The sequence below is a fragment of the Humulus lupulus genome, chromosome 4 (assembly GCF_963169125.1).
Source record: "Humulus lupulus chromosome 4, drHumLupu1.1, whole genome shotgun sequence".
Lineage (NCBI taxonomy): Eukaryota > Viridiplantae > Streptophyta > Magnoliopsida > Rosales > Cannabaceae > Humulus > Humulus lupulus.
In genome coordinates, this window is record NC_084796.1 from 66,474,762 (window position 1) to 66,500,632 (window position 25,871).

Consider the following 25,871-nt stretch of genomic DNA (forward strand, 5'->3'; position numbering starts at 1 on the left):
GCTTCAAGAAGTCTTCAATATAAATTTTATTTTATTTTATTAGTGAGTCATTTTTTTTCCAATTTTATTTTGGGGTTTCCACTTGTTCAATGCACCAAACGCTCTGTCCATGAATGGGTACAAGACATAAATGCAAAATATATATTCCATAAAAGCTTTGTCGTTTCAATTTAGGTTTGGTAAACACCCCAATATTAATTAGTAAATTACCCTACCAAACAATAAAATTATACTAAAATAAGTGTATGTAAATAAAATTATACAACAAACATAAGAAATTGCCATAAAATCACTCCATTTGTCTACTCCATTTGTCTAGCTTAATTCATAAGCATAACCCCCTAAGCCAAATTTCGCATTCTATGCATCATAGAGGTTGCTAATTAAGAATTATACAAGGCATAATAAAAATTTCACAATAATGTCACTATTTGACACTCTACTCAACATACTTTTGTCATTTTCCCCTCACTTCTCATTTCTCACTTCTCTCTTCTCTCTTCTCTCTCTCTCTATTCATTCGCTCTCACCTCACGACACCGCCACCCACGGCAGCAACGCCACCACCAACACCAGAAAAATCTCCATAACTTCGACCACCTTGTAGAGATAAACACAATATACCCAAAGAAACATACATTTTGATGATTCTTTGAGTATAAATTTATGGATAATTAATTATTTCTCAAATATAAAGATGTTTATTTCACTTAAGACACTAAATACTACATTTCGAACATATCTGAGCATGATTTTTGGGTTTTTTGTGATTTTTTTTAGATCTGAAACTTTGAAATCTGCAAAAAATTGACCTTGCTCAATGGTGCTTGAAGCCAGCTCGATGGGACGTTCAAAATAGCTCAATGGTGGCTTGATGCAATTCTTGCAAGAAACATAATTTTTCACTCAGGTGTCCGTTTCGGGTGATTTTTTTTTTTGAGTATTTTTTTAAGATCTACACGTTTGTCATGCTAATATGCACATTTGTGAAGTGTAACACTTGAAAAAAATATATAAAAATGAAAACATACCTCATGTTTAAGATATGTTTTAGTATATTTTCAAGTTTTAAACTTCCCACATGAGTATGTAAAACGTGTAGATCTTGAAAAAAATCACCCCAAACGGACACCCGAGTGAAAAATTACATCTCGTGCAAGAATCGCATCGAGCATCATCAAGCCACCATCGAGCAAAGTCATTTTTTCATGAACAATCTTGATTTTGAAGGCCCCATCGAGCTGGCATCAAGCACTATCGAGCAACCATTTGCTAGGGCCTTCAAAATCAAAATTTTCATAAAAAACGACTTTGCTCGATATTGGTTCGACTGTGGCTCGATGGTGCTCGATGCGATTCTTGCAAGAGACATAATTTTTCACTCGAGTGTCTGTTTGGGGTGTTTTTTTTTTATTTTGGGTATTTTTTCAAGACTACACGTTTGACATGCTCATATACACATTTTGGAAGTTTAAAACTTGAAAACATACCAAAAGATGTCTTAACACATGTAGTATGTTTGCACTTTTGTATTATTTTTTACAAGCGTTACACTTCACAAATGTGCATATGAGCATGTTAAACGTGTAGATCTTGAAAAAATATCAAAAAAAAAAAATCACCCCAAACGGACACCCAAATGAAAAATTACGTCTCTTGCAAGAAATGCATCGAACAAAGTCATTTTTTCATGAAAAATCATGATTTTGAAGACCCCATAGAGCTGACATTGAGCACCATCGAACACCTGCAAATTTCAGAGTTTCAGATCTAAAAAATTTGCAAAAAAAAAATCCAAAAATCTTGCTAAGATCTATTCGAAATACAATATTTAGTGTGGTGGTGGTGTTGGTGGTGTCCGAGGTGAGAGAGAGTGAACTAAGAGAGAGAGAGATGGAAGAGATAAAAGAGAAGAGAAAAATGAGAAGTGAAAAGTGAAAAGTGAGGGGAGAAATGGTAAATGTATTTTGAGTAAAGTACTAAAAAATAACATTATTTTAAAATTTTTAATATGCCTATTTTTTTTTTTTAAATAGTAGGCTTCATCAAGAATATAAACTGAAATTTCGAGTGTCATATCAAAAAAAATATATAAAGACCAGCCGTCCCTCTTGTGTTTTTATCATTTCATTTTTTTTAATCTAAAATATAATGTTTCTCTCACCTAAAATTATTTGTGGTTTGTGATTTGTTGTTATTTTATGACAAAAGAATAGTATAGCACTCAAAATTAGCCATAAGGTAGTGATTTTAGCTTTAGTTAAATAATTTCAAATGGGGTGATTAAAACTAAAAATTAATGTCATATTTTTTTGTCGCAAAAAATTAATGTCATATTATTTATGTAATGTAATGGCATTTCATTTCTAATATTGAAATCCCATTTAATGTTCAAAGTTCTATCTATTAAAAACAAAACAAAATTCGAAAACCAAAATAAAAACATTTTGAGAATCATAATCAAAAGTGAGATTGATCCTTAAATGTGAAAATAATATTGTTCATAGTGACAAAAACAACAAATATAAAATAATAAGATGGAGAGTGAAGTTGAAAGAGACTGAGTGGCTATAAGAGAATTCGGTTACAAACGAAAAATATATCCAATAAATAAGACTTATTAGAGTGCCAATTTTTTGCCTGGCAAATCCAACCAACTTAACTTTTTCTCCCCGTTTCGGTACACTATTATTTTTTATAAAAAATATATCTATTTTTATATTATAATTTTTTTTTTTTTCCATTAAATACCTCCCACCGTTCACTTAGATTGAGTATTATTTTCCTTAATAGCTCAAAAAAAAAAAAGTTAAAAGAAAAACCTCGTTAATATACCGACATTTTGGGGGCATTTCCCATCTCTCCGTTTCGGAAATTTTGAATTTGGAAGGGAAATCGGAATTGGGTTTCTGGGATTTTAGGGGAAAATGGCGACGAATATAGGGATGATGGACAGTGCTTACTTCGTTGGGAGGAATGAGATACTTACATGGATCAACAATCGGCTTCAGCTCAATCTCTCTCGGATTGAAGAGGTGGGTTTCTTTTCAATCGCTCTTAAAATCCCCATATTTGTTTGGTCTCTGCATGAATGAGTGTTGAAAATGGAAGATCTTGGACGTGGGTTTTCTTGTATCAGCGTTTTTCTATTGTTCTTTTTTCGGTTACCCTTTTGTCTCTTTTGTTATTCAGTTCATACGTTGTTTATCTTTAGCCACATTTAGAGGTAATGCATCGTTATATGGATTTTGTGGTTGCATTTCTTATTTGTTTTTCCTCTTGTCCGATAGGATGTGAAGAATAAAGTGTTTTTTTTTTTTGGCAGATATGAGGAATGAAGTTATGAACATTTGTATATTGATTTACTAATGTAGAGATTTCTTCTTTATGAGTTATTTTCCTTTAATCCATTAGACTAAATTGTTATTCTGCGGGGATGAATTTGGTAAATCTGGAAAGCATTAACTTCTTTGATTCGTTATTTTCCAAATGTTTCTTGCCTCTAATACATAATGTTGATTTACATTTAACTTGGTAATTGGTGCCATATCCATGGGCGCTCTGTCGGCTGGTAAATATTGTGCTGTTGTAAATTTATGTTATATCTATGTTGATGCTATGCTGGTTGATTATATTGCATGCTAAAACACTATTTGAACGGGATGGTTCTTCTGGTGTGGAGTAGAGTTTGGACTCCTAAAATTCTGGAATTAGTTGATGACTCCCCATTTCGGAAGCTAAGTTCTGTTAGCAGTCACATTGTAAATTTTCCTCTGATATTGCATGATGGGCAAATGATTCTTACTTGTTTGTTTGGCCCTCAAGAGGTTTGGCTAGTTACAATGAAGGTGATAGTAAGTTACCATAGTTAGTGGTCCTTGATGACTTGGGATGGCAACCGAACTTGTTTTTGTTTGACCTTATATCTATCCCATGTACCTCATCTACTCTTGAATTCAATGTTGTATGTTTCGTGTAGTCATTGTGAAGATACTTCTCAGTAGGCCTTTTCTTAATAACGACTCAGGTCATATCATGCAAATTTCAGCATTTAACTTCGAATTTCCAGTGATTTATTTTGTGCTTCTTATGTTAATCCATATTGGGGCATTAACATTGTGTTCAGGCTGCATCTGGTGCTGTGCAATGTCAGATGATTGACATGACTTATCCAGGAGTTGTTCCAATGCACAAGGTAAGAACATGATTCTGTCTTGTTTTGTAACATCTGATATTTTAGTGGTTAGTTGTATGTATTGTATTCTCTAACATGCTTTGTATACTATAGGTCAATTTTGATGCAAAGACAGAATATGATATGATTCAAAACTATAAGGTCTTACAGGAAGTATTCAACAAGCTGAAAATTGAGAAGGTATTATCAAGTTCTTTGCTTCTTGTATTTATAGTGATCTCTCTTTCTCTCTTTTGCGTTCCCCTCATGAAGTATTAATTGCTAAAGAATGCTTGCCTTCAATATATTCATACAAATATACAGTTGCATGCAATTTATTGTTTGCTGAAAATCATATTATTGAGCATGTGTGTTTATATAAACTCTATTTTTGTCCAACCTGGTTTCATGCCTACCAAGATGGAAACAACACCTGCATTGGTGCTGTACTTGGTGGTAAACAAGCCTAAATGAACCTATTGACTTGGGCATCTATCAAGAATTCTTTGTAAACAATCTTTTCTAATTTTTCAAGCACGCTCCCTGTCCCCTTCCCGTCCCCTCTCTCCCTTTTGTATATTCAATAATATTAATCTTTTTAATGCTCTTTCCTTTTGTTTTAGCACCTTGAAGTTAACAGACTTGTTAAAGGCCGGCCTTTGGACAACTTGGAGTTCTTACAATGGCTTAAACGCTACTGTGATTCTGTAAATGGTGGCATAATGAACGAGTATGTTCTGTTGTTTTTATCCCAAACCATTATGTGCTAATTCATGATTTTCTGTATTTTATTTAAACTTGTTTTATGTTACTTGAAGGAATTATAATCCTGTTGAAAGGAGAGTCAAGGGTGGGAAGGAGCGGAATACCAAAGGTTCACAGAAGAACTCAAAGTCACTGCAAACAAATAACATACACAACTCCAGCTCAGGTGATGCTGCTGGCCTGAGAACCTCTGGTCAGCTTTCGCCCATGTTTTTCTTTTTTATTTCTTTTCTCCCCTGATTTTATTTCTAGATATTTTTGCCCTACTCATGGTATTCTGATGTTTATTGCAATAGGACCAAAGCAAGGGAAAACCTATCCAGCATCAGCTGCTGCTGATTCTTCCAGTCAAATTCAGGCTTTATCCAACGAGGCATTGATATTAGTCTCCTAACGCATTTCCTTTTTATCACCATTATATCTTACATTATATCATATTAGTGAGAATGCTATATGCTTACTTTCCTTTAGTATTTGGATGATTGCTTCAGGATATGCGTATATTTTTTTTATTGTCAGTGGAATAAACAGAGGGACTATCATGCAACATATTTCTATTATTTTATCTTTTGCTGTGTAGTCTTTTTTTGCTAAATATACACTGTTGAAGGCATTTCCTTGCATTTATCTGTTTTGGATAGCCTAGAGTGATAGATTTGTGTGCAGATCTATCCTTGTACTTTTAATCTGATTTTAAAGATGCTTTTTGCATGCTTTTGTTTGCAGATTACTGATCTCAAACTCTCTGTCGACGTTTTGGAAAAGGAAAGAGATTTTTACTTTGCAAAACTGAGGGATATAGAAATACTTTGTCAGGGTACTGAACTGGAGGATATCCCGGTAAGATTCTTGGAAGGGTAATGTTCAGTTTTCCTACTCATTTTTAGTACATTTTGTTTTATGGGTTACTGTATTTTGTGTGCAGATGGCAGTAGCAGTGAAGAAGATCCTCTATGCTGTTGATGCAAAGGAATCTGCTCTATCTGAGGCTCAGGAGTACCTTTACCAGTCGATGAATGCTGGTGGCGAACCTGAAACAGAAGAAGAAAAGGAAAATGATCTTTAAATTGGCTTAAAGAGCCGACTTCATTTTGATGAAGGGTAAGTAACAAACTTGAGGGTGGAGTAGAGGGTCTAGTGGTCTATGCCTGTAGCTTTCTTTATTTTGAAGATTCAGTGATCCTTCGCTTTGATCCAACTGTGAAATACCACTAGATCTTGATGAAGGATTGTTTAGAGTGTATTTTCTTGCTTTCCTCCATGTATGTGCTGTGCTGGATAGATGTTTGACAACTGAATCTGTGAGTGAGTGACATTAATAATAGAGTTTCTTCAACTTTTATTTGAAAATGATTTCAATGCTTAATTCTTGGAATTAGATAGGATTATTAAATAAGCTTGGATACCAAAAGTAATGTTGAAATTATGATAAAAGATTGATAGAAAGAGTTCAGCATTCACAACCGTTTTAGCTTTCAAGTCTGCCCAAAAATGCAAAGGGGATAAGATTGGAAACGCGATGATAGTGCTGAGAAATGTCCGCCTGAGAAAGCGCCATAAAATTCATTACCTATTAAAGTTTCTCATTATTTTTTATCCATGGCCTGTTTAACTTAACCTTTGGCTTTATAATTAGTTAAGAAGTATTTAAAGTAAGATAGATCGTTGAATCTATAATATGGATGGTATTCAAACACCATAAATTAATGGCATGTTTGGAAACAACGGTCTAATTACTAGGCCGACTGATTAATTGAGGCCGACCGAGTAATTACTAAAATAATAATTATGTCTTAGTAATTATATTATATTTTAAAATATAAAGTGTGAGGATGTCAAGTGATAATTACGTAATAAATACTATTTAAAATTGATATTAATTAGTAATTACATAGTGTAATTATACCAAGTTCTCTTGGGTTATGAGAATGGAAGAATGTAATTGAGATTCCTCAATTATCTTAAATTACATAGTTATTCTGTAATTACAAACATGATAAGTAATTATTCTGAATTACTTCGGGCCATATCAATTGATAATATAGTCAAACATTTTAATAAAAAAACATATTTACGTGAAGACAATAAAATTATATTAGAAAACCACTCTTTCTTAGTGCCTTATGCCTTAAATCCACATGTATATTATAGTTTAAAAAAATGAAGTGTCCAATTTGTTTGGTTGTCTTTAGTAACAACTAAGAAGTAAGAAGCCAGATGAACAATTAAGCATTAAAATCAAGCTTATAACAGGCGCAGCAAGACTTCACTTTGTGAGGATCAGAACCAAATAAAGAATTGTCTCGGCAATTTTGAAGTGGATATTCTAAAAAATTTACCACTGCATAGTCTTTTTTACAACTGAATGATTCACCAACTAGACAAACAAAGAGAAACTTGCAATTACAAGGGAAGAGGGTTGAAATTTTGCAAACGGCCGACTTCAGACTTATGAGTCCTTTAATGCTCTTGGAGTTTATGACACTCAAACCCCATAGCCATGTTCTTGTTCTTCCATCATTTCTCTTCTTGTTCTTGATTGAAACTTTGTTACTGTGAAAGAAAAAGAAAAGGCCCACGTACAGAGATAACACCTCACCCCTGGATGTTCTAAAACTGATTGGACACTGATTTAATCTGTTTCATGTTTTTTACATGATCATAATATTGAAATAATTAGTATGTCAAATCATAAATGGTTTCATTTAAGTGGAATAAAAAAGATATACGATTTCACTTGTTAAAAGTTTGTCAAATAATAAAGGTGTTTGTTCGATCAAGTACTCAGCATGCATACCTTAACTATTTTCAGAGATGTTTCTTCACTCCCACCGGATAAATAGAAGCTTTGGTACTTCAATATCTAACTCTTTCTCGACTTGCTATGTGCCTATGGCTCATGACCTAGTAGAATTTGGACTTAAAGAATGGGGCTTGGTTCCAGGGTATAAACAATTTCCATTTGCACTATTGAGTTTGAGGTACCTTTTTAGCCATGTTCTTCAGCTGCCACATAAGGGGTCGATGAATGTGTTATGTAAAGTGCAACAACACGTTGATACATCCAAAATAACCATAACAAGAAAAATAAAATGTACCTTGGCAGCAAGAGATCTAATTACTCCTTTTGCAGCTTTGGTTTTCTCAGCTTCCTCCTCTGCTGTCACTGTTGCATCTCTCAGCTGCCTTGATGTCCTTATCAGTTCTGCTTCTAAATTTTCAGATTTGCAGGTAAGGTCCTCTACCTATATATCACATTCCCAATTGAATTAGCTATAGTTAATTACAGCATAAATTTTCATTTCCTGCCAAGGAATTTGACTGACCGAAAATCTACTACGAACTTCGGTAAGAGAGGTCTGTTCACACATGGCCCTCAAATTGCCGAACTTTTTTAACAACAGAAAATCATAATACAAGACATTGTAGTGTGAAGAAAAGACTATCCATCCATTTTCTAGCAATCATTGAGATCAGTGTCAAAAGATGCGATAGAGATAAGCCAAGTGAATGCGGTATGCCTACTAAAAGTACTAGTAATGTTTAGTTTGATCAATTTAGAGCGAGATAAGTAATGAAATTTATATTTATTCTATTCTTTTCATGCATATTCCAGTCACTTTGCATGGTCTTCATAGCAGTGTGTGACATAATTTGCATGGAACTTTTGAAACATAACAAGACTTACCTGTGCCCTTAATATATTTATTTCCTGAGAGATATCCTCTTCTTTTTGGTTTGAAACATCAATAGTGATTTCTGAATGATCATGACTAGTAAGGGTTGAAGTAATTGACTCTAAACAAGCTGGACTTGATCTTCTTGAAGAAAGAGCTTTTTCTCGAGGAACCAATCTCGGTCTAGGAATAGAAGGAGAGTGAGACTTTGGTTTTTCAAATGTTGAGGCTGATTCACTGTTATAACATTCATTGGAAATGAGACAGAAATTTCCCTTGTTGATCTGTGGGCTAAGAGTCAGTTTGGATGAGTCAAAAGAAGCAAGGCGTCGATGAAAAGGTCCATGCTTTGGAGTTCCTTTCTCAGAAACTGCACTAATATTCCGAGAGAAACTTCTGCTTGAATTTGACCCAAATTCAATGATCCTCATTAATTTAGTAAAGCAATCATCACAGACATGATAAGGTTTCATAGTATTGGGAGCCAAAGCGGCTTTTAGAGACTTCTTACTGCTGCATGCTTTGCAGAACACAAGGCCACAATTGTAGCAGTGCTGTCGCTTTCTTCTGATGCCAAATGGATTGCGGCAACCTGAACATATGGAATGGTCAGCACCAGACATCCACTCGTGAAGACAGATGACAGCCGTAAAATTGGAGCCACACACCACTTTCTTTACTTGTTTCTCTTTCAAAGCTTTAACAAGTGTAGGATTCTTCTTGTCCTCATTGTCTCCATGGCCTAGTTGACCGTTTCTTCCCTTTCCCCAAGTGTAAACCTCTGCTTTAGTGCTCAAAACTGCAACATGATGAGAACCACAAGCTATCTCTTCGATGCATCTGTTTTTGATATTACCTTCAACCTTAGTAGGACCCTTGTTAACACTCTCATGAACACAAGGTTGTCCAAAATCAGCAGTTCCCATTGTATAAACTTGTCCTGAGGTAGTTAGAGCGATGGTTATGATATGGCCACAAGCCACTTGGCAAAAGTTTGCTTTATCTAACAAAGTTACACGAGATGGAGTTAGTCTATGTATTTTATCACCATGCCCAAGTTGGCCTTTATCCCCATCTCCCCAAGTAAACAGTTTCCCAGAAGCGTTACTATTACAACCAGAAGAAGTTCCAGTAGAAACTTCTACAACTGCAGCAGTGTGCCAAACACCACAAGATGCCCTCACAGTTCGCAGTCCTTTCAAAGTTTCTACTTCCCTAGGGACGGCTGTGCTGCGACAATCACCATGTCCAAGGGCACCAAAAGTTCCATCACCAAATGTAAACAACTGACCTGCTGATGTAACAAAAGCTGTATGCCAAGGTCCAGAAGAGATAAATGACACTTGAGCAGAATCCTGGCCTCTTAGTTTTTTTGGTATCCAATGGCTGGCTTCATTTCCATACCCGAGAAGACAAAAATCACGAGCACCATCTCCCCAAGTGTATAAATCCCCTGAAACTGTTACAGCACAGGTGTGAAGTTCCCCACAAGCTACTAGCTCAATCTTTGATCCACCAAGACCATCAATGAGCTTTGGATGAGAAACATCTTCCTCTACTCCATGCCCAAGCCTGCCACCTGAACCCTCACCCCAACTAAAGAGCTGCTTCTGTTTGGTGATTAACATCGCGTGCTGACTCCCACAAGCAATATAATAAGGATCAAGCACAGCAGTGGATTCCAGAGTCCTTGGAAGCAAAGCATCCATTCTGACAGCCGTAGTACCAATTCTGTGGATGCCACCACCCAACAGCCCATCACCAATTCCTTCACCCCAAATATAAACATCGTTGAAGTTATCAATGTCTTCATAAAAAGATCCCTTGCTGGATGAACTAAAGGCACTGGATTCGCTACTTCGAAAAGTATCAGTAGCTGAGGTACTACTTTGGGTGTCTTCTAACCCATCAGGTGATAACAAGCTGATATGTTTTGCGAATGGATCAGCTCTATTGTATGCCTTCCCTGCTGAAGTGCATGAAAAGACCTCAGAAAAAGCCTTTCCCAAACTATTCTGAGGAGATTTCTCATATGGAACCAAAAGAGTTTGACTGCCTTCTACATCCTGTTGTAAAAATCTATGAGATAGAAAATGGTGATCAGAAATCAAAGATAAAATATCTTCAATGACATTATCACAGGGAAAACCTTGTAAATTATATCACTTCTACTGCATGGCAGGTCAGATGTTGATTTTCTTTGTATAGGGTAATATGGACCATCTATCGTTCCACTTTCGCTTCTTGTTTCATTGCACCAATGACTGTTATCCCGAGAAATCAAGGCCCTCAGAGCAGCAAGCCAGAGTTCAGCTTCATCCTTGTCCTTGCATACCTGTCCAGTGCAACCATTTTTTAAAGGTATTGCAACAAAGTTAAGGAATAACTTACGATCGAGAACTTTGACACTACTGAAGTTGAAGTATATATCAGGGGAAACTAATTGTATTACTGTCAAGAGTATAAGGTTTCATAAGAAGAATCACTAGACACAGAAGGAAATACAAGCATGCATTTTCCATTCTTTATTGATTATGACAGAAGTATCTGTTCAAGACAATTCTTAATATATGAAGTCAACGAGCCAACCGTGAAATTCAGCAAAATAGTTAAACCACCTCTTCAACAATGTTATAGAGATTAGATATGATCGAAATGGACATTCAAAAACTATCATCACCAATAACTAGAACGAACCCTTGTACACCCAATGAGCTACTCTGACTAGAAATTAAAAGATACACATTATAACTCTGACATAACAAAGTTAATTGGTTAGCCCAAACAGTTTTATTGTGTCTTCCAGGAAACAAATGATTTAAGACATGATCTCAATATTGGTTTAAATCAAGAATATTCATTATGAAAACGTGTACAAACATTTTATTAAACCATCTAAACTAAAAGAGAACTCAGATGAACCATCAGTAAGTACGGTGCTGAAAGCAAGGTGAGAAGAGTAAAATCGGAAGAGGGAAAATTTTAAAAGAACTAACCAAGTCCAAGGACCTGTTACTGTATATCAGAGAGAATGATTGATATTCTTTTTCCGGCTGAGGATAGCGCTGAAATACAGCCTGAAAAATACAAAATTTTCTCTTGTTAATGTTTCAAGCTTATGCGTTAAAATCTACCACAAATAGATGATTTTGATTAATCAATCAATAAATATTAGTTGGAAATATAATAGTCACATTAAGTATTCTCATTCATTTTAAAATGAATATTTTTTTTATGGAATGAATTAAAGGAATGAATCGATAATGAACAAAGAATGGAGAACAAATATTAAATAAATTTTTTTATTCTTTATTTAATAAATATGTAACTGTCATGTTATTAGGTAGTCTTTCTAAAAATTTGAAAATATCAATTTATGTTTAGAAATATTAATTAACAATTATAAATATGTATTATTGATCTTAATCTAATGGTTAATATTAAGTACTCATCTATGAGTAGTAACCACTAAGAGTGTCCTCATATATATATATATACTAGATACAAGCAATATGCAATGCACGTTTTCTTTGTTTTATTTATATAATTTATTAAATTTGTATCATTGTCATATAAATTTCAAATAAATAAATAAATAATATTATATATATAAAAGAATGACATAGACATATTAAATAAAAAATTAAACCAAAATATTGTTTATAATTTTTTTTAAATATATATATATATAATATGATAACCATTTTAAACATAAATGATAATTTTAAAAAAAAAAAAATTATGCATTATATATTATTATAATGATATTTTATAATATTTAAATTTATATTTCTAGTTTTGTATTAAATATTATTATAATAATAATTTAATTTATATTAATATAATTATTAAAAAATAGGATTATATATTATTATGATAATAATATTTTATAACATTATTAAATTTTTAGTATTGTATTATATAGAGTTATAATAATGATATTTTATAATATTTGATTTATATTAATATAATTATTATATATGTAGGCTCATATTATATTATTATAATAATGATATTTTATAATATTTGAATTTATATTAATATAATAAATAAATATATATTTTTAAGTTAGTTTTAAAGGTATATTCCGTTAAATATTTATAATATTTCGTTAAATTTAACAAAACATTTAGAACCAAAATTTTTTGTTATCTACACATTTTTTATATAAAAGATATATATATTTATATATATGACAATTCTTCTATAGGAGCTTCACTTTAAGCCCTACTGGAAGGGCTTTCAGTGTTTCTCGACCCGTGAACAGTTTTCGGCGCGACTTTTTTTTATGACCATGTATATTGTAGCTATTTAGAGCATCCTGCAAATTTTCAGAAAATTCCGAATAGTTTACAGTATTGAAAACTAGGTTCAAACATGTTTTCCACGCGCATAAAAAAAATTAGTCACGTGTGCAACAACATGTTTGAACCTAGTTTTTGGTACTGTAAATTATTCGGAATTTTCTGAAAATTTACAGGATGCTCTAAATAGCTACAGAGCTTAAAGTGAAACCCTGTAGAAGAATTCTCATATATACATATATATATATATATATATATAGAGGATATATATACGGGGACAAACTTACAGTACGCTGTCCAGGTATTATTTTTGAGACTTGACTTAGCTTAAGATGTTTCTCATGTTTCCGTCGGTACCATATCAACAATTTCTCATCCTGAAGCAATAATATAAGAACTTGAGTTATAGGTATAAACCTACATACATATCAGTCTCCTCAGTCAAGTTGTCAAGCAGAAACGTAACAAGCAAACATTCAAGTACATGCACTATATGGTCATGCAGAAGTTTACATATTTACACAAATAAGAGGATATACATACATTTAATCAACTAAAAATAAAGTTTTCGAGTAGAAAAAGAGTAAAATCGAAGTTTGCAAAACTCAAGAAATGCTCGAGCTTCCAAAATGCCAACCCAATCCTGTCATAATTGTAAAGCTTAGCAGAATTAAGCCAATGCAAGCTTGTGCCAAATTTTGTCGACCACTTTCTGCGTTTCACACTTTTTTCCTAATAAAATCACATTGAAAAAATGACATAAAAGAATTTTCAATTCCAAGATAAAAACAAAATTATGTTTTCTTTACAACCAAAAACATACACAAGTTTGCCTAAAATCTAATATTTGTGTTTGCAAAGTGTACTGATTGTTTTGTCCCTTGAAAATTGGATTCTTAGTGTTACTAACACTGAAAAGGTATAGTGAATCAACAAAAGCCAAATCTAAATGCGTATGTAACCGACATTGAAATTTAAATTGAACTCACATTAGAAAGCCGGAAGGGGCAAAATTTTGGAGTTCCCCTACGCCCAAACTTCAGCAAATGTGCCCCTTTCTTCAGGGCTATAATGGCCTGCACATAAGGACATTCATTGACTCTTTCGGAGTTTTGAATATGAAAACAAAAGCCGGTTGCATGCACATTTCAAGATTCTCGTAATAACAAGTGAAAGATTTAATATGCCAAGTTACCTGTGAGGTGTCTTTATCAAAAAAATGGCGATTCCTCTGCAGATCGGCCATTCAAGTTGCAGAATCAAGTCCAGCCCTTGCTAATAAAATCCCCTCGGACCGCATCAACCTAGAGGAACATTAAAATTACAGTAAGATGAAAATCAAAGCAGATTTGGCTCATTTCATAACTAATGACAAGAATGTGTTATATTTCATCAATAGAGACCTCGGATGAATTACACCAATCTTATCAAAGAGGTGACAAAATACAACTTGATAAACATTATAAAGCCCTAAAATTAAGAGGAATACATTGTTACATATAATCAAACTATATGCAATGTAGCTCAATCTTTCCAGTCAAAGTAAAACAAAATTAAGCGAAACTTGTAAATATGCAATTTATTCAGTCTTGTATTCTTATTTTGGTCTGCATTTTCTTTCCAAAGATGTTAAAAACAGAGGAACGAAGATAGATAAAATGTTAACCTGAACTGTGATCCAAATTCCGAAAGATGATAACAAGGCGATCAATGAGCTTCGTCTTCATTAGATTAGGGCGCAACAATGGCAGTTCGCAGAGGAAAAGGAATTAAATAGAAAAGAAGATCGCACTATCGTCCGCCATTAACGTACATTTCTCTTTCTCTCTCTTTCCCATTCAGCGTTCGTTAATTTTCCCTCCCAGAATTGAGAATTCTATAACCGTCGTTTTGTCCAGTTATATAGCCACGTCACCGACTATTGGTGTTGAAGACATTTGTCCTAGTCAAATTACAATTATATGCTCTCTTTTCTGTTATTTTCCGTTATTTTCCTCCTTCATTTCTCTCTTTTCTTTGCAATAAAATTGATTATTCTTATGAATTCAGACATCATAATTTTTTTTTTAAAAAAAAACTACTATATATTTTCAAAAAAGTAAATTATAACATCCATGAGCTTAAAATATTAATTTTTACATCATGCCTATAAATAAAGTCATTCTATTCTCTTTCATGTGAAATTTAATTTACTCTTTAAGAATGTTCTTACATTTGTTTGGTAGATTTTAATCTTTCTAATATTTATGATTTATGGCTGGTTTCTTCTTGGTGATCTTAAATTTTTTGTATTTTTCTTTTTGTTCTCTTTCTATTTTATTTTTTTAATACAATTTTTTGGATGAGATTTCTATAAGGTCTACATTTAAAATTACTAAAATTACTGATGAGTTATTTTCATTGATTGAAGTTGATTTTTTTAATGATATAATAATATTAAGATTAGGTTAATGTCTTATTTTTAGTTCTTGACTAATATATGAGTTGTGTCGTCAACACCACATGTAATGCCAGTTATACTTGATTTAGACTTTAGAATATTTGCTACTTATTAAATTATAATAAATTGAATAACTATTCAATCACAAATAAAATATTACCTTATGTAATATTTGGGCACCTTAAAATATTTTATAACATTAATCTTAATACAAACTTTCAATTTATTTACGAAATTGTCGTCATTTTTACTCTTTTAATATAATTTAGGTGTAGTTTCTTTATATATTTGCAAGTGATGTAATGTTGTATTGAAATAATTTAACTATATCTGTGTAATATTTAGAGATTTGAGAGAATTGATTTCTGTTTATTGATACCCATTTACGTTTTACGAAGACAAAATTTATATACTCTGAAAAATAAAAGCTATATTGGATCATGTACAAAGAATATGGGTATTTACTAATGGGCTAAGTTGTTGGGCCTATAATACATAAATAACAAAGTACAACAATGACATTTATCCTTTATCATCCCCTGGCAAACTCATGGGGCGAGAGAGCACTGTGAGTTTGGAGTGCAATTGAAGAAATCTGGTAAGGGCAGAGCTTTGGTGAGACAATCAGCCAGTTGATCTTTAGTAGGAGTATGGCGAACCAGAAGGGATTTGGAAGAGACATGTTCGCGAATGAAATGAAAGTCGATGTTGACGTGTTTTGTTCGAGAATGCAACACAGGATTGGCAGTGAGGTAAGTGGCAGAGAGATTGTCACGTAAAAGAACAGGTGGTGTAGAGGACTTCATGTGCAGGTCACGCAAGAGGAGCTCAAGCCAGGAAATTTCAGTGACACTGATAGCCAAGGCACGGAATTCAGATTTTGTACTAGAACGAGAGACTACTTTCTGTTTCGAAGAAGACCAGGAAATTAAGTTGTGACCGAGGAAGACACAGTAGGCCCCGATACTACGACGATCATCGGGGCAGGAGGCCCAGTCAGCATCAGTGTTAACAAATGAGATTATAATCAGAACAAGGCTGAAGCGAAAGACCCAAAGTAAAGGAGCCTTTAAGATAGCGAAGAATGCACTTAACAGCTTGCCAATGAAGATCTGTGGGAGAATGCATATACTGGCATATGCGGTTGACAACGAAAGCGATATCGGGTCGTGTCATGGTGCAATAATGCAAAGCACAAACTATGCTTCTGTAAGTGGTGCCATCAGGAAGGGGAGTACCTGAGGAGGCAGTAAGAACAGACGCAGAAGACATAGGTGTGTGATAAGGTTTGCCATCAAGCATATCAGCTCTATGAAGAAAATCCTGAATATACTTGTACTGATTTAAGAAGATGCCCGAAGAAGAGTAAGTAACCTGGATTCCAAGAAAGTAGTGAAGACGCCCAAGATCTTTAATAGAAAATGAGGTACTAAGAGCTTGGAGAAGAGATTCAACAAGAGAATGACTGCTGCCAGTGAGGATAATATCATCCACATAGATCAAAAGGATAAGTGTAGCAGTAGTCCCATGATAAACAAACATAGAGGAATCAACACTGCTATTTACAAAACCCCATTGTATTAAGAAAGAACTGAGTTTGGTGTACCATGCACGGGGTGACTGTTTGAGACCATAGAGCGCCTTCTCCAAAAGGCAAACATGGTCAGGCAGGTCAGGGTCAGCGAACCCATCAGGTTGACCCATATAGACCGTCTCTTGAAGTTCACCATGAAGGAAGGCATTTTGAACATCGAGTTGCCGAATGGTCCATGATTCAGAAAGAGCAAGTGTCAAGACCGTCCGAATAGTAGCTGGGTGCACGACAGGACTAAAAGTTTCGAAGTAATCAATGCAAGCCGTTTGGTGGTAGCCTTTGGCTACAAGACGGGCCTTGTACCGATCAAGAGTGTCGTCGGCCTTGAGTTTGACACGGAAAACCCATTTGCAGCCAACCGGTTTGACATTGGGAGGACGAGGCACAAGACGCCATGTTTTATTTTTCTGCAAAGCTAAAAATTCATCACGCATAGCAAGCTGCCAATGAGGAATTGGAGCAGCTTGTTTATAAGTGTTAGGCTCAAAAAAACTTTCAGAAACAGTAGTAACAAATGCCTTTGGTTTAAGTGACCCCGTTTTGGATCTAGTGAGCATAGGGTGTACATTGGTAGTAGTAAGAGCTTCATTTTTCTCAGATTGATTAGATAAATCTACCACTGGAGGAAGTGTAGGAGGAAAGGAAGGGGAGGAGGATGAGGGAGAAGCAGATGTAGCGAAAGGAGTAGGAGGAGAAGGTGGCAAAACAGGGGAAATAGAGGCAGGGGAAGGCACGAGAGAATAGGAAGGAATAGAGAAGGAAGGAGGAATAGAAGAAGCCAGAGAAGGAAGAATGAAGGAGGTAGAGGAAGAAGAAGGAGAAGAAGAAGAGGAAGGAGAAGGGGAGGCAAAAGGAAAAGAAGTTTCATGAAACACAACATGTCGAGAGATATAAATACGACCTGTGGGAAGAGACAAGCATAAATACCCTTTATGTTGAGAGCTATAACCCAAGAAAATGCATTCCTTAGAGCGATATTGGAGTTTATGTGCATTGTAGGGCCGAAGGTATGGGAAACAAGAGCACCCAAATACCTTGAGATGAGCATAATCAGGGTGTCTATTGTAGAGAGTGTAGTATGGACTAGAATTATTTAGGACAGGAGAAGGTAAGCGATTTATAAGGTAGATCATAAGGCCAGTAAAGTAAAGGGACGGAAGCATGAGATAAATGTGCTAAACCAACCTCAATGACATGTCTATTTTTACACTCGACCCGCCCATTTTGTTCAGGGGTGTGAGGACAGGAAACTTGATGGAGGATGCCAACAGACGAAAATAAAGAGTTTAAAGATCGAAATTCCGCACCCCAATCACTTTGAACTCTTTTTATGGGTGCATCAAATTGTTTTTCAACCATATTTTTGAAACGTAAAAATGTAGGAAATGCTTCATCCCGAGTATTTAAGTGATAAAGCCAAGAAAATATACTAAAATCATCAATAAATAAGATAAAATATCGAACTCTAGTAATAGATTTTTCAGGGGATGGACCCCAAATCTCAATGTGAATTAACTCAAAAGGAGCAGTAGCTCTGGAAAATGACAATGAAAAAGGCAGTCGGTGAGACTTAGCCAATTGACAATCCTTACAAAAATTCAAAGGTGAAACAGAATTTTCCGGAAAATTGCAAAAATAAAAAACAGTAGAAATAACTCGTGACGAGGGGTGTCCAAGACGATGATGCCATAAAGGAAAATTGCGAACAGTGGTGTGATGAGCTTGAGGAGTGGAGTGTAACGAAAGAGAGGACACAGAGGGGGTGATGACTTTGTATAGGCCTTGATCAAGGATACCCGTGAGGAGAACAGCCTTGGTGCCTGGTCCTTGACATAAAAACAAGTGGGTGAAATTCAATGAGAGCATTATTATCACTGCATAGTTTAGAGACACTAATGAGGTTGTTTTTGAGAGCTGGAGTGTGAAAAACATGAGTAAGAGAAAGGGGAATAGATCTAGATGGTAGAGTTACATGACCAATATGAGAAATAGAAATAAACTTACCATCACCAACCTGCACTTGCTCTTGGCCATGATAAGGAGCTGCTGAATTCATCAATTCATATTGAGGGGTGAAGTGATGAGTTGCACCTGAGTCCATAAACCAGTGAAAGCCTGTGGTACAAGGGAAGGTAGTAAACCAGTAGTGGAGTTTGGTGGCTGCAGATTGAGCATGGTATTGAAATTGCGAGGAGGTTGTGGTTGATATGAGAGATTAGTTCTATGGTAACAGATGTTGGTTGTGTGACCTTGTTTACCACAGATTTGGCAAGTAAGGCGATGAGATGGTGATCTGGTGTTGGAATTTGGCCAAGAGGAGGGAGGTCTGGGAGCATTAGGTGAATATGGAACACCATTACGAGCAGGACGAGTTGGATTTATTTTGTTGTAAGGATTATGAGGTGGTTTTGGTGGAGATAGGTAAGAAGATTGAGAGTGTTTGGAAACATTGCTTAATTTCGAAAAATTAGCTTGAAGGGAGCTCAATTGTGCTACACTGTTTTGGGTTTCCAAACGATAGTCATAACTAAGGAGTAAGCTAAACACAGTTTCCATTGAGGGACGATCAGATCTACTCACCAATGGGGACACAAACGAATTGTATTCAGCTCTGAGACCACCGAGGAAGTAGACGAGTTGGTCCTTATGAGATACGGGTTCGCCAATAGCAGTCAATCTGTTGCAATAGCTTTTGAGCCTCTGAATGTATTCCAAGGCAGTAAGAGAGTCCTTCTTCAATGTTTGCAGCTTACCTTGAATCTCTGTTATACGAGACATTGAAGAGGTAGAATAGATCTCTGTTAGGGCCTCCCAGATCTCTTGAGTTGTAGTGTAGCTCACAATTTGGCCAAGCATTAATTCAGTCAATGACGCATAGAACCAACTCATCACCAAGCGATTGTATCGCTGCCAAGTGATAAATTCTAGGTTTATTGTTGTATCTCCAGTTTGGAGAAATTTTAGGGGACAAGGATTTGTTCCGTCAATGTAATTATCCAATCCATTTTCCATTATGATGTTAAGAAGTTGATTTTGCCAAATGAGAAAATTATCCTCATCTAGCTTTACTGAGAATGATTGATTCATAGAAGGAAAGTTGAGTGGGTTTTGGGTACTGAGATTTTGGTTAGCTTGAGTGTTTTGTTGTGATGGGTTACTAGTTTGAACTTGAGAAGAGGGTGAGGTTGGAGGTGAGTTTTGTGGAGCCATGGCTCTGATACCATGAAATATTTAGAGATTGGAGATAATTGATTTCTGTGTATTGATACCCATTTACGTTTTACAAAGACAAAGCAGAGTTTATATACTAAGAAGAATAAAAACTATATTGGATCATGTACAAAGAATATGGGTATTTACTAATGGGCTAAGTTGTTGGGCCTACAATAAATAAATAACAAAGTACAACAATGACATTTATCTTTTATTAGTATATTAACAGTGTTTTGAAAATTTTGTATTGTAAAAAATAAATAAATAATTGTATTATATTCATTCAAGTTTTGGCGTCGCAAACCTATTAAAGTCAAATTTTGTTATATTTTAATATTACAACGAGAACAATCACTTTAAAAATATTATATTTTAATATTATCCTTTGTTATATGTTGTTGATAAATATGTATATGTTATTTGTTTTGTGTTTAGTTTTCTTGTTGGGTTTCGGCTCACGGGTGCTCTATGGTGCAGGTAATGGCAAAGGAAAGGCTGACCAACCATGAGTACAGAAAGCGTGGAGCGATGGGTACATATTCGGCCTACCTTGCTTCCACGGCTAGGGTTATTTTTGGGAAAATGATCTGTAATAGTTGTTTTGTTGCCTAAGTCGACCACGTGTACATTTTGATCTGTAATATATTTTCTAAACTGAATTTCGGGATCCCAACTGTAAAACTTTCTAAGGTTTCAATGAATAACCAAATGTTTTATATTTAATGAATTTTAACGAGTTTTATCTCAGTTTAGTCATACTTTTAACCTAAAACCTCGATTAGCGGATTAATGACACATTTTAAACTCACTTTGTAATGACTCTAAGGAAGTAGGGCGTTATAATTACCATTTTAGGCATCAATTTCTCATTCACTTAATTTTTCCAACATGTCCAAAATAAAATTTATCACAAATCTATGTTCAAAACTAAAATCACAAAATAAAAAGTTAAAGAAATTAGTGTTCATTTTCTTTCTATCAAACACAAAATCACAAACAGGTAATATTTTTAGGAAAAAAAACTAATCATGGAGAGAAGATGGAGAAGATTCGCACAAATCAAGGTTCAAGAGGATTTGTATAAGAAATTCAACCAAAAAAATTGATTGTGTAAGAAAACCAAGATTTGATACCCACTAATCAGATCTAAAGCCCTTCCATTTCTAAGAAAACATATTTGAAAATGAAGTAGATTTGAAGCTCCACCTTCATCCAAGCTTAGCACCGTCCCCGTCTAAACACAGCTCGTCCACGTCCATGGAGTCCTTATCGTCGCCACACCATCTCATGAGACCATGCATGAAGCCATCTCCAGCCCGAGCCCAGGCGCACAAAGTCCTTCTCTCAGCCACTAGATCGTCCTTCTCCGACTCGAAGTCTTTGTCACATCCCCAACCCCAATATGTCCTCTAGTTCGACAACATAAGAAATAGGGTAAAATGCATATATATTTTTGAGTTGAGGGATTTTGACTTTGGTTTTTTAATTTTTAATCATTTTTTTTGTTTTGTTTTGTTTTATTTTTAATCTAATTATTTTAAGGATTCAATTTTATAAATCTTATTTTTAATTTCTTTGATTTATAAAAATCATTTTTATTTTGGTTTTTATTTTATTAGTTTAAAATAAGGGGTAATCTCAAATTATTAAAAAGTTTATCCCACCGAAGGTACCAAACTATGCAGGTTTTACAAATAGAGAATTAATTGATAATTATCAAAAACATAAAGTACCAAATTTGTATTTCGATAAAACACAGGGTATCAAATGAACGTTTATCTAAAAACAGAATATTAATAAAAATCTTAATATAAGATACTATTCCAAAAAAATATAATAAATTGCAAAATGAGAAATAAGAGACAATTAGCTTAACTAAATAACTAAAAACAAGTAACTAATTAAAAAGTCTATCCCGTACAAGATGGATTTCCTTGTACGAAAACCCAAAAAAATGAACTAGATTGTGAAACCATTTGTCGTTCTTGAGGGGAAGAAAGAACAAGTAGGCAAATAAAGGGTTAAAGTAACCTTGTGATTCTACTATGAAGCACAAGAAAGTTTTGTACATATATATTAAAATTTGTCAAAACAAGGCAAAACATGATAATTACACAAAATAAAGTAAGAACATGAAGCAGCCTTCGAAAACAGAAGATGTGATCAGACAAAATGCCTTAGAAGGATCATATTTACTTATAAACACTGCACTTCCTTTCTTCTCCCCCAGGATATTGGCTCGACATCCATAGTCCTAGCTAAAGATTGCGTGATTATCATTCCATCGGGACTTGTCAGCCTGCAAAAGCAAAACAAACACATCAAACCAACCTCAAGATGATTACTTATAACTGGAGAAATACAATGTATCATCATTGAAAGCCACATAGTTTTACATGAAAATTTCGAACTTATTGACCAGTCAATAATTTTCTACCTGTTTAATTAGTGATTTTCTTCGATCACAAGCAGTAGCTACTAATCATTTATATATATAACACTTAAAAAGCATGTCTAACATTATCTGTGATCCTTTAAAAACCATTGAACTATCACACATTGGAAGAGGAAATACCCGGTGAATGATCTTTTCAAATGCATCAGGTCCATTCTCTTCAATGTATTTCTCGGCCGCAGTTAAAATATCGTCCGGTTTACTGAAGACGTCCTTCTTCCTTGGGACATACCAGATGTTAATACTGTGAGGGTTGACAAAGAAAGGTCTCACAAAATGTTCATAAACATATGCTGCACCACTGAAGTAGGGTATAACCAACCAACAGGTGACAATAAGCTTAGCATATGACCAGATGGGGATCCTGCCATAAACATGAAAAAGTTTAAAAGAATGAAAACCCAGCAAAGATTTTTCTCTTCTCACATTTTTGTACAAATATTGATACTACTTATGGCTATGAGGCCATTCAAGAGCAGAACCAGAGCAAAATTGTTAAGAAAAATATGAAATTATACAAAATTTACAGAGCCAATTAAGTACTTAAATTTCAAATATTGCAATATAAATACAACACGATCAAATAACTAAGAAAAAGAGAAAAGAGAAAAGAGAAAAGAGAAAGTAAGTCTACCATTCAATAACTTTGGCAAAGGTGAGCTCAATTAGGGTAATCATGGAATAAAGAACCCAATAAGTAAGCCATTGTTGATCATCAATAGGGGATTTGGTCTCAATTGCCCTGACTGAGGCATATCTGCCTCACAAAAAAATTCCAAATCCAGATAAATATGAATCAAAATTACATTCACAAACTCTGTAAAATAATCAACCGAAAAGGAAAAATACCCATTACTCATTACTACAACCTAAACCAAAAAACAAGAACAAGAAAAATAAAAAGGAAAAAGAGCTAGATTTCCACTTACAGAGGATAAACAAGACTAACGACAGGCCTGAAAAGAAACGCTTAAATTAAATTAGCAAAAAATAAAAACAAAACAAATGTAACATAAACTATTACTTGTGAATCGCAATAAGCTCAATTACAAAAAAAAAAAAAAACATAAAATTTATCAATACCCAGCAAGAACATCGAAGTTTTTGAGAATCACTTTGAGGAAACTTCCAGCCCCAGATCCCATCTTCGGTTTCTCAATGCGTATCTTAGTCTGTCTGTTTTCTTCTTCTTCTTCTTCTCAACTGGTTCTGATCTGAAACTGAATGTTCAGAAGAAGCTAGAGCTAGGGTTTTGCTTCTTATTGTGAGCCTAGAACTCAGCTATGATTCGGTACCGTTACTCTACCAGAGAAAGAAATAGAGAGAGAAAAGCGTATGTTTAAAAGCAGAGGAAACAAAGGTACAAAAAGCATAAGCATTAAACTATTGTTGAATTGAAAGGAGATGGAGAAGTGATCCCCTACTATCGGGAGTACCGTGCACCCTCACTCGAGAGACTTTTTTGGTCTCATATTAGTTTGACTTGGGAGGTTACGATTGACTCTGTTGGGTAAGGTTTGGTGACCGACTCATCTCAACTACAGTCCAAAGATTATGTAATAATTATTGGTGGTGATGAGCATAATAAAAAAAGCCATATCTATAAAAACAATAGAGGCATTATGAACATATTACTAGTTGATCACAAAAAGTTTATGTAATTTAGAAGAGATCAATGTTAAATTAATACAGCTTATTTTACTTTTTTTTCCTGTTAACTTAATCATCATTTGTATTTCACTAATAATTTATTAAGATATTTAGAAAAAAGATACATAAATACTTCATCTTTTGACTTAGTTACTAATATATATACAAACTCAAAAATTGGCACTAAAACTACCCAAAAGGCCAATTTCGGTCCTTCCGTCACTACCCATTCTAAGTGCTTTGTTAGTTGCTGAATAGGACAACACATGTTGCCCTTTTATTGGTCAATATCACATATATATATATTTAAATAGTATAATACAATTAAAAAATACAATTTAAAATAAAAGATTATTAAGAAATATAAATGTCTTTATTTAAAAACTTAAATTTATTTTAAATCCAAAAAAATATACAATTAGCTTAGTTCCATCAAGTAAGACCAAAACTTTTCCAAATAAAAAATAATCATCATGTTGAGCATCATTAAGAGTACGAGAGACATAATAAATTTCATGAGGAACATTACAAACTCGTTGCCTAAGGACGACTCCTGCCGCATAATCACTTGCATCACATATAATCTCAAATGACAACTCCCAAATAGGTGGTTGAATTATGAAAGGTAAAGTCAAAGTCTCTTTCAACTTGTTAAAGGCTACTAAACACTTTTCATCAAAATCAAATGCCAGATCTTTTTGTAGAAGCTTACATAGAGGTGTGACTATTTTAGAGAAATCATTGATGAATCTTCAATAAAATTATGCATGACCAAGGAAAAATCTCATCTCTCTCATTCTAGTAGAAGGTGGTAAATAACAAATAAGATCAATCTTGACTTTATCAACCTTAATACATTTCACTGAAATCACATGACCCAAAATTATACATTGATTCACCATGAAGTGACATTTTCCTAATTGAGCACAATGTTACTTTTGATACAAAGTTGAAGCACAAGTGTAAGGTTGTGAAGGCACTTATCAAATGAATCACTATAGACTATAATAATCCATAAGAACCTTTATGGCGCTCTTAATGTAATCCAAAAAGATACTAATCATATATCATTGAAAAGTGCGCAGGAGCATTACATAGCTCAAATGACATACGTCGAAAAGCAAAAGTACAGAAGGGTCATGTGAAGGTAGTCTTCTCTTGATCTTCCGGAGTAATGACAATTTGATTATACCCCGAATGACCATCAAGGAAGCAATAATAAGAGTGCCCCCACTAACCTTTCAAACATTTGATCAATGAATGGCAAAGAAAAGTGGTCCTTGCGACTTGTAGAATTCAACTTGCGGTAGTCAATGCATACTCTCCATTCAGTTTGAACTCTAGTTGGGACTAGTTCATTCTCTTCATGCTTGACCACGATGATACTGGATTTCTTTGGCACCACTTGAAGCGGGCTTACCCATTTACTATTCGAGATATGATTGATAACACCAATACTAAGGAGCTTTAGTATCTCTTTTTTCACACCTTCCATCATTGGTGGATCTAACCTCCTTTGAGCTTCCCTTGTAGGTTTTAACACCTCTACAAGAAAAATATGATGCATGCACATGGTGGGGCTTCTACCTTTAATATCCA

The 25,871-nt window shown here is 34.4% G+C and overlaps 3 protein-coding genes across 4 annotated transcripts; 1 reads left to right on the forward strand and 2 right to left on the reverse strand.

Moving 5' to 3' along the window:
* The first annotated feature begins 2,695 nt into the window (after nucleotides 1-2,695).
* Nucleotides 2,696-6,289, forward strand: LOC133830513 (microtubule-associated protein RP/EB family member 1B). Of its 2 annotated transcripts, none has more exons than XM_062260503.1 (8): nucleotides 2,696-3,035; nucleotides 4,127-4,195; nucleotides 4,289-4,375; nucleotides 4,798-4,904; nucleotides 4,993-5,105; nucleotides 5,236-5,312; nucleotides 5,666-5,779; nucleotides 5,865-6,289. In XM_062260503.1, the coding sequence occupies exons 1-8, from the start codon at nucleotides 2,928-2,930 to the stop codon at nucleotides 6,003-6,005; spliced, it is 816 nt and encodes a 271-aa protein (XP_062116487.1). In that variant the 5' UTR covers nucleotides 2,696-2,927; the 3' UTR covers nucleotides 6,006-6,289. The 2 variants fall into 2 exon arrangements, with proteins under 2 accessions (XP_062116487.1, XP_062116486.1); XM_062260502.1 differs by having other exon boundaries at nucleotides 2,708-3,035; nucleotides 4,993-5,132.
* An 828-nt stretch (nucleotides 6,290-7,117) lies between these two features.
* Nucleotides 7,118-14,831, reverse strand: LOC133830514 (PH, RCC1 and FYVE domains-containing protein 1). The gene is made up of 10 exons (XM_062260504.1): nucleotides 14,587-14,831; nucleotides 14,116-14,224; nucleotides 13,910-13,996; nucleotides 13,208-13,297; nucleotides 11,613-11,693; nucleotides 10,766-10,951; nucleotides 8,628-10,682; nucleotides 8,038-8,184; nucleotides 7,737-7,945; nucleotides 7,118-7,576 (listed from the first exon to the last, which is right to left on the reverse strand). The coding sequence occupies exons 2-9, from the start codon at nucleotides 14,164-14,166 to the stop codon at nucleotides 7,907-7,909; spliced, it is 2,736 nt and encodes a 911-aa protein (XP_062116488.1). The 5' UTR covers nucleotides 14,167-14,224; nucleotides 14,587-14,831; the 3' UTR covers nucleotides 7,118-7,576; nucleotides 7,737-7,906.
* Nucleotides 14,832-22,023: 7,192 nt separating this feature from the next.
* On the reverse strand, nucleotides 22,024-23,976 carry LOC133830515 (HVA22-like protein a). Its single transcript, XM_062260505.1, has 5 exons — nucleotides 23,706-23,976; nucleotides 23,552-23,578; nucleotides 23,257-23,379; nucleotides 22,743-22,986; nucleotides 22,024-22,466 (listed from the first exon to the last, which is right to left on the reverse strand). Exons 1-5 carry the CDS (start codon nucleotides 23,765-23,767, stop codon nucleotides 22,422-22,424), a joined length of 501 nt encoding a protein of 166 aa, XP_062116489.1. The 5' UTR covers nucleotides 23,768-23,976; the 3' UTR covers nucleotides 22,024-22,421.
* Between the last annotated feature and the right edge of the window lie 1,895 nt (nucleotides 23,977-25,871).

Excerpts from the sequence above, each read along its gene's own strand:
- LOC133830513 (XM_062260502.1), top strand. The coding sequence starts at position 2,928 with ATGGCGACGAATATAGGGATGATGGACAGTGCTTACTTCGTTGGGAGG. Across the intron at positions 4,905-4,992 it reads AATGGTGGCATAATGAACGA|GAATTATAATCCTGTTGAAA; the intron begins GTATGTTCTGTT and ends TGTTACTTGAAG. Across the intron at positions 5,313-5,665 it reads TTCAGGCTTTATCCAACGAG|ATTACTGATCTCAAACTCTC; the intron begins GCATTGATATTA and ends TTTTGTTTGCAG.
- LOC133830514 (XM_062260504.1), bottom strand. The coding sequence starts at position 14,166 with ATGGCCGATCTGCAGAGGAATCGCCATTTTTTTGATAAAGACACCTCA. Across the intron at positions 13,298-13,909 it reads GCCCCTTCCGGCTTTCTAAT|GATGAGAAATTGTTGATATG; the intron begins GTGAGTTCAATT and ends TTATTGCTTCAG. Across the intron at positions 8,185-8,627 it reads TAAATATATTAAGGGCACAG|GTAGAGGACCTTACCTGCAA; the intron begins GTAAGTCTTGTT and ends TGTGATATATAG.
- LOC133830515 (XM_062260505.1), bottom strand. The coding sequence starts at position 23,767 with ATGGGATCTGGGGCTGGAAGTTTCCTCAAAGTGATTCTCAAAAACTTC. Across the intron at positions 23,380-23,551 it reads GTTAGTCTTGTTTATCCTCT|ATATGCCTCAGTCAGGGCAA; the intron begins GTAAGTGGAAAT and ends TTTGTGAGGCAG. Across the intron at positions 22,987-23,256 it reads TTTGCCAAAGTTATTGAATG|GATCCCCATCTGGTCATATG; the intron begins GTAGACTTACTT and ends TGTTTATGGCAG.